At 45.8% G+C, this 8594-nt stretch overlaps 1 protein-coding gene across 1 annotated transcript; it reads right to left on the bottom strand.

The window, feature by feature from the left end:
* Nucleotides 1954-2903, bottom strand: LOC110434587 (trihydrophobin-like). Its single transcript, XM_021458898.1, has 2 exons — nt 2357-2903; nt 1954-2177 (listed from the first exon to the last, which is right to left on the bottom strand). Exons 1-2 carry the CDS (start codon nt 2901-2903, stop codon nt 2143-2145), a joined length of 582 nt encoding a protein of 193 aa, XP_021314573.1. The 3' UTR covers nt 1954-2142.

Below are 8594 nucleotides of genomic sequence, written 5' to 3'. Positions count from 1 at the left end.
AAGGAACAAATCCAAGAGACTCAAGTTTTGCACAAAGACGAGCATGCCATGCTCGAGGAGCTTGCTTTAGGCCATAAATAGGCTTTGTCTAGTTTGCAAACATAGCCTGGATACTTGGAGTCAACATAGCCAGGTGGTTGATGCATATACACTTCCTCTTGAAGGACACCATGAAGAAAAGCATTTTTGACATCCAATTGGCGAAGAGACCATCCTCTGGATAGAGCTACAGCCAAAACAATGCGAATTGTTGCAGCTTTGACAACCAGACTGAAAGTGTCCTCATAGTCAAGACCATAGCATTGTCGATAACCTTTGGCCGCCAAACGCGCCTTGTACCGTTCAACTTGACCATCAGCTCTCTTTTTGATCTTGTATACCCATTTGCATCCAATGACATTCTTGCCACGTGGAGGTGGGACCAAATGCCAAGTGTGATTATTGAGAAGAGCACGATGTTCTTCATCCATAGCCATAGACCAACGTTTATCTTGCATGGCATCATCAACAGACGATGGCTCTTCTGTCGTGGCAAGGTTACACCAGCGGACAGTGCCGTCAGTGCGGCGCTTAGGCTGCACAATTCCATGCTGAGAACGAGTGGCAGGACGAGGTGGTACTGGAATAGAGGGAGTCGGTGCAGACGTGCATGTAGGAGCCGCACCAAGTTCAGGAATAGACGCACCAGACTCCACGGCCAAATTTGGTTGTGCGGCCGCATGCTGCTGCGATGAAGCTGCACCAAGTCCAGGAATAGGCATTCCAAACTCTGAGGCCAAATTTTATTGTGCGACCGCATGATGTTACGACGAAGCACCACCGAGTCCAGAAATAGGCGTTCCAGACTCCATGGTCGAATCTGGTTGGGCAGCTGCATGCTGCTGCGACGAAGATGGATCGGATGCGACGGGGTCAGCGGTTGGCCCTGACAAGGCCGCATCTCCATTGGTTGGAGGAGGGCCTGATAGACTCGCAGCTGCGCCTGAGGTCGTCAGCGATTCGGAGAGGAAGCCGATCCCATTTGTGCATGTGCTTGTTTCACCTGCAGTCATCAATTCTCCAGTAGAATTTGATGATGAGTTATTAGGTAATGAAGAACTCACACACTGATCAAGTACTTGAGTTTTCCCAAATGTGGAGGTTGGGTTGAGAAGGATATCAGGTAGAAGGGTAAGCTCTGCACGGAGTTAGGCACCCGCATTAGGATGAAGTTTGGAAAATGGAAATAGATGTTCATCAAACACCACATCACGGGAAATATAAATGCGACCAGTAGTGGGCTCAAGACATTTGAACCCTTTATGATGGTTACTGTAACCAAGAAATACACATTTTTTTGATCGAAACTCAAGCTTTCGAGGATTAAAAGGTCGAAGGTTGGGCCAACATGCACATCCAAAGGTGCGAAGAAACATATAGTCAGGAGCTTGTCCATGAAGACGTTCATGAGGTGTGTCGTGGTCTATGACTTTGGTGGGTAGTCGATTAATAAGAAAGACAGCTGTGATGAATGCCTCATCCCAAAATTTGAGAGGCATAGAAGCATGGGCTAAAAGAGTGAGGCCGACCTCGACAATGTGTCGATGTTTGCGTTCGGCGGCACCATTTTGTTGATGTGCGTGAGGGCATGAAATGTGATGGGATATCCCTACACGTTTAAAGAAGGAGCTAAGAGTTTGATATTCACCACCCCAGTCTGTTTGCATAGCACGGATTTTGCAATCGAATTGACGCTCAACAAGTTGCTGAAAATCAAGAAAGCATCGAAACACCTCAGATTTTTGACGAAGTAAATAGATCCAAGTATGTTTACTATAATCATCAATGAAACTTAAATAATTTTTATTCTGACCGACAGATTTGGGAGCGGGGCCCCATACATCAGAAAAAACAAGATCAAAAGGGTGTTTTGACACACTAGTTGACCTAGGGTAGGGCAGCTGATGGCTTTTTCCTTGTTGACACGCATCACAAATACTATGTTGACTGGAATCTTGAACAAAAGGGAGCTTATGGTGGTTGAGGACACGCTGAACTACTGGAGTGGATGCATGACCAAGTCGATGATGCCATAGCGAGGTGGATGGTTTGATGGTGGCAAGCACTTCTTTATTGGATGACTGGAGTGGGTAGAGGCCACGCTCACATCTGCCTTGGAGTAGGGTTTTCTTCGTTCCCTGCTCCTTGACCAAAAAATGATCAGGATGAAACTCAAGAAACACATTATTATCACGAGTAATGCGATTGACAGAGACAAGATTCTTATTTGCTTCTGGGACATGAAGTATGTTACGTAGACGAAGGTTGCAATTAGGGAAACTCAAGGTACTGTGACCAATGTGATTGATCTTCATACCTGATCCGCTAGCGGTGTGTACATGGTCGTTGCCGTTGTAGCGATCGCGGATTGTAAGTTGATCTAGCTCGCTAGTGATGTGGTCCGTGGCACCAGTGTCCATGTACCAGTTGGTGTCCACGCCGTAGGAGGTTGTTGCTGCGGATGCACTCTTCTTTGGTGGGTAGCCGACATACTTGTAGCAGCGATCCGCACCATGGCCTTCCCTGCCACAAATCTGGCAGATCACACCTTCGAGAAAGGTGTTGTTGGTGAAGTTGTTGTTGTTGTTGTGGCCACCACCACGACCACCATTCCGACCGCTGTTGCGGCCACGCCCGAAGCCGCCGCGACCACCACCACCACGGCCGCCACAGGAATAGGAAGGACGACCACCACGACGGCCGCCCTTTTCTGCAGAGTTGACGGAGGAGTGGGAGCCGCCATCGCGGATCTCACGGCGTTGTTCATGGCTCACGAGCTGAGCCTGGAGCTCTAGGAGAGAAATCGGGTCGGTACGGTTTGCAACCGCAGATGTAACCGACTCGAACTCCTCTCCAACACCCATGAGGATGTAGGAGACGACCTCATCGTCGCTTCTTGCCCGCCGACGCCATCTCGTCGGCCAAGCCCTTCATCTTGGTGAAGAATTCCGCCACGGTTGACGACCCCTTGGTTGCCGTGGCGAGCGCCATCCGCGTGGACATGATCCGGGCGCGGGACTGGGACGCTTGGAGCGTCTGGATTGCGGCCCACAATTCGGCCGCCGTGGTCGCGTCCGCGACCTGGGAGAAGGTGTCCTCGGAGAGGGATGTGAAGAGGTAGCTGCGGACTTGGCTGTCCTTGGCCAACCACTTCTCATATTCCGGATTGACGGCCGGTTCCGCCTTGTTGCCCGCCGCCGCAGCAGCGGCGGTGTCGACCTCAAGAAACTCAGGAGGGGGTTTGGTGGTGGGTTTGGTGAAACTCCAGAGCTGAGCGCCCTGCATAGTGGCTGTGACTTGAGCAAGCCACATGTTGTAGTTGCTACGAGTTAGTTTCTTGGTTACTGGTGGGAGAAAACTAAAGAAGGAAGCAGCAGCTTCAGAGGAGGTTGCCATGAGGATCGATGTATCCGTGAGGATTTTTAGGCTCTGATACCATATAGAAGGATGAGGTAACGGGATAACCATCCTGGTTCCCGGTTCCTTGTTTATATAGTGAAGGGAAGAGCCCCCTTCGTGGCTGTACATGGAGATCGTTTACAATAAAGACTTGACTTTATCTACAAGCTCTTCTAGCCTATGCATGTATGGCGTCTATTCAATACTGCTGAATATTGTGCCATGTGTCATGCTTCTAACATATTCAACACACTAACATGCACCGCTAACACACACACTATTTTCAGCTACTATATTCTAACACTAAAGATATCCTTGAGTTGAGGCTCATCAGTGCACACCAAGAGTATACTCCGAGAGGCTTGTAATCTTACAAGATCATACCAACCAAACGCGGTGTACGAGGGACCAGCGGCTCTCAACAGTTCTCCACAGCGAAGACGATGGAGAGCGGGCTAGGAGAGATCACATGATGAAAGCCACTTAATTGTGCATAGGGAAGACTCGTGAGCTATCCACATAATTCGATCAGAGTTACCAGACAGCAAAGTTTGGCACTTTAGAGGGCATCTCATTCCAAAAGGACTAGTGGAAAGTACAAGCTTTCCATGTTAAAAAAAAAAGAAAGTACAAGCTTTCTGATTTTTCTCGGTAAATAAAATATTCATCACACGAGTTACCACATTTCCTGCTGTGTGTTATTTACCTTCCTAATCTAGCTTGCTTGGTTATTACCAGATATATAGGATTGGAACCTAGAATGTTTTTTTTTTGCGTTAGAGATGATAATACACACTTAGAAAAACTTAGTACACAAGTGTATATATAATAACCAAAACACTTCATTTGACTCACTAAATAACAAATGCATTATTATTTCGTGTTTCTTATATATCTCCCTTACATACATTAATACATATTTCTAATGGAATAAAAAAATTATTGAAGCAACAATCAATACTGTTCGCTGTTTGTTGTGAGAGAAAATCACTGCTAACTCGCTCGCAGATTCGGCAGATAATAGGAGTTATACCACACTGCTGCATTATACAGTGTTCAGTAATGCAAAACTGCCACTGATGGTGTGTATGCTAACCAACAACGGGAGTTCTGACGACGACGTTGCCGGAGTCGAAGATGATGATGACGCGTTTGGGGTTGTAATCCGTCGGCAGCGGGGTGGTATCACTGTAGAAGGCAGTCGACACGTCGGGCCGGTCGGCGGTGATCTTGAACGACGCATTTAGCGTCACCCACCCCACCACCTCTGGCCATGACGTCTTCAAGTCGCCGTCGTCGTTCGCGGCGGCGGTGGTGGCCGGGGTGAGGAATCTGCCCATTCTTGATCGAGTTCAGCTACGTACTGCACTGCACCCTCGTCTTTGCCGGCGGGGCTTCGCAGTTCTCTTGGGACGAACAAGCTCTGTGGAATTGGCAGAATGGAAGTGCATCGTATTTATACTCGCTACTGGATATATACTTGTACAAGTGCATGCGTGTGATATATCAAATTAAAGCTTGCATCGCATTTGCCGCCACACCTTTGGTGTAATAACTCTTCTTGTCGGTTTCGCAACATATTTGTTGGTTTTAATTTACGGCTCCAAAGCAGCAGCTGGCTAATTGTAATTAGTTTAGGCATAATATGGTTCATGGTTGTTGCCATGACGACGATCGTCCCCAAGAGCCATCGAATATCCCTTAACGAATCTGCTCGCAAACAGACCTCGCAGATTAGGCATATGATTTGATATGTGGGTATCTCTTTGTCTCTCTCCCTCGGGACTTGTAGAGACGAAGAGATACAATTCAAGACTTGTAGAGACAATTAGGAGTGCTCAAGAGTGAAGAACCACTACAACAAAATAGTCTAGATTTGATTTATAGAGGTGGGCATTTTTTATCAACCGCCTCAAAGATCATAGTTTGAATGGACAAATTCCACCTCTAAAAATTGATTCACAGCATCTTATTAACTAACCTATTTTTAGAAGTAGCCTAGTTAGGATGCCCTCCAAAAGAAATCGGCCTAAAGCCCAGGAAAGCCAAACCCTAGGCATCTACCTCACATAGACTTCTTTCCTCCCACAAAGCCACCAACCCTTCTCCCTCTTTCTCTCCCAGACTTAGATCCACTAGCTAACTTTCTCTCTCTCTTAGAGTAGTGTCTCCTAGTCCTCTTCACCCCCTTGCTCAGATCTCTCTTTCTCCCAATATCCTCCTCCTGTCCACGAGTAAAAGTGCCTGTGTGCCCTGCAGTCACACAGGCTAGCAAGACGGGAGGTGGTCGAGCGTGATGTGTGGATTTTAGTTCGCTTCACAACCTTCTCTGCCTTCTATGAACTACCTACTCTGATAGAGGGAGGCGACCAAGCTTGGTGAAGAAGAGCTTGCATCGTCTCTCCCTAGCCTTGCCTGCCTCCTCATTGATGCGTAAACTAACTGGAGTGAATGCAAGATCAACTAGGTGCTCGTTGACAACTTCCACACGTCCATCGTTGATGTCACCAGGGAGCAGAAGGTTCTACACTCATTGAGTCAGATTGGAGGTGTTTCCTCTCAATCTCTCTCCTCTCCTCAATCCCTCCCGCCTAAGTCCCTCTCCCACTCACAAATCTAGCAATTGTGTTTTGCATATGCTCAATCTAAGTCATGGAGATTATACTGGTTCTCGGTCTCAAAAGACCCACCCGTGTTATATGTGCTATACATGATGGAGCAGAAGCAAGACAACAAAAAGGAACTGTGGTGGCTGCTTGTTGTGGGTTTGTAACCACAACGAGTTAGCATCATGTTGTTCATCGAGGGTCGGCGTGTCAACCTCTAGTGGTTCGAGCACTCAAAACACTAAGGGACAAGGGCATTGATCTTAGTTCGGGCCTCTGAGCCCTACACGTCCAGAAGTATAGTATTCTTCGTGTTAGGAATGCTCAAAGAGTTCTTACAATGGAGGAATCAAGAGAGAGAATGGTAGGGGATAGTGTAGGGTTCTAGGTGAGATAGTCCAATCAATAAGACTTGGACTTCATAGTTCATATATACTCCTATATTGGACTCTCGTCACTGCTGATCAATTGAAGCGGCATTTGGGCCGTCCCTGTTGTTTTGGATTAACGCAGACTCCTTGATTGATTCGGGCTGCTCACCGGCCTTAGTATTTTTGCCCGTATCTGAAGTTGATTGCTGTATTAGTCGAAGATAAGTAGGCTATGCCATCCTGCCCTATACGACAATAGTCCCTGAAGTTTTCCTAATTAAAGTTGGGTTGCGAGAGAGCAAACTATATCAACTTCGTCTCCTTGTTAGTTTCTTCAATTTTGTGATGATGTGATAATTAAGTGCGCGTGCATAGAGTACATCGCCGAGCGAGAGCCCTTCATTCTCCGTATAATTCTCGTTTTTTGTGCAAACTTGCTAGCTCTTACTGATGCTAGTTTTCGAACATTGGTTGTACCAAAGGACAGTGATTTGTCCGGCTGTGTTGTCATTTGCTCTCTGTAATGAAGCGAGGTGGCAATACCGAGGTTCTCTTGTTTGTGCACGTTCAACTACGGTGACCCTATAAATAATATCAAGATCAGCTAGGGATGAGACCTTCATGTACCCAAACTTCCTCACTAGTACTCAATCCATCTCAAATTGTAAGTCGTTTGACTTTTTTAATATCAAGTTTGACCACTCGTCTTATTCAAAGTTTTGTACAAAATATCACTTTTTTTTGTTGTGTATTGGTTTATTAATAAAAGTTCTTCAGGATGACTTAAATTTGACTATATTTACACAAATTTTTTGAATAATGCGAGTAGTCAAAGTTAGGATAAAAAAAGTCAAACGGCTTACAATTTGGGATGGCTAGCAACAAAGTGCACGCAGCTAGTAGTCCAGCACTTGTTCTGAATCTACTAGAGGAAGGGGGAGAATGAGCAGCCAGAATCTACTAGAGGAAGGGGGAGAATGAGCAGCCAGAAGACGTCGTGGCCGGAGGTGGTGGGGTGGCCAGCGACTGCGGCGGTGACGCAGATCAGCAGCGACAGGCCCGACGTCGCCATCGAGGTGGTCCAGGTCGGCACCAACGTGGCGCCGGGGTACAACGCCCTCCGCGTCCGTGTCTACTTCGACGCCGGCAACGCCACCGGCCCCGTCGTTTACGTTCCCGTCGTTGGTTATTAATTAGTTCGCCGGTGGCGTGCAGTAGCGCCATATATGACAGAAGCATGCATAACAATGCACTGTCTTAATTTTCGATCGTGAGTTCTTCGTCTGAAAATAAATTATGTTAATTACGCACAGGATTTGGTTTTAGTTGTGCGTGTGTTATATTAGAGGCGTTTAATTTGTATACGTCGTCGTGTTCCCGCATGCATGCAGTGCAAGCTAGCGCGCATGTGAGCTAGTTGAAGAATATTCTGTTGTTGTTTCGATCGCTCTCACTTTACATGTTTACATGTAAAGTATCCGTACCTTAATTGAGCATCTCCACGAGTTTGGTAAAACAACTCTCTATCTTAATATTTTAGCAAAAAAAGAAAAAAGTTTTCTCCAGCAGTTTGATAAAATAGCTCCTTAATGCTATGTTTATATATGTTCATCGTTTGCATTGGTCAGAAGGCATGGATGCTAGGCATATCTTGTTGACCATATAGAACTAGTGCTCACGTCAGCGCGGTGTCGATAAAAAATGCAATTTTCTTTTCAATTTTTTTATAAACAACATAATAAACCAAAAAATAATTAAATATGGACCCTATTATAACTTTAGAAAGTTATTATAGGAGACTATTGGAGAAGAACAAAAAATTAAGGTTACTACTTCTTTTGTTAACTTGCTAAATTGATTAGTTTAACAAGTAAATTATACCAAACTCCTGGAGATGCTCTAAGGCAAAAAGTCGTGCTTGATTCTCTCCAGAAATTGGGGGCTCCAGTTCAACATGCAAATTGCGGCCCTAAACCTTTTTAATGAAATGCAATTTGTAGTGAGATTGAGTTACTGCATGTAATTTGTCTCTTCTTATGCTTCTCAGGACCAGAATCATACTTTCTATATTTAGCAGACATGATGACGATCAAGGAATAAACGTCTCCCTGTATACAATATATAAAAAAGATCTATATAGGTACATCCTACTACATCGTAATTTGCCGGAACATAATTT

Source organism: Sorghum bicolor, chromosome 4 (assembly GCF_000003195.3).
Source record: "Sorghum bicolor cultivar BTx623 chromosome 4, Sorghum_bicolor_NCBIv3, whole genome shotgun sequence".
Classification (NCBI taxonomy): Eukaryota; Viridiplantae; Streptophyta; class Magnoliopsida; order Poales; family Poaceae; genus Sorghum; species Sorghum bicolor.
Note: the sequence above shows the minus strand (reverse complement) of the source record. Positions and strands in the feature narration are given on the sequence as shown.

Excerpts from the sequence above, each read along its gene's own strand:
- LOC110434587 (XM_021458898.1), bottom strand. The coding sequence starts at position 2,903 with ATGGGTGTTGGAGAGGAGTTCGAGTCGGTTACATCTGCGGTTGCAAAC. Across the intron at positions 2,178-2,356 it reads ACACACCGCTAGCGGATCAG|GGAACGAAGAAAACCCTACT; the intron begins GTATGAAGATCA and ends GTCAAGGAGCAG.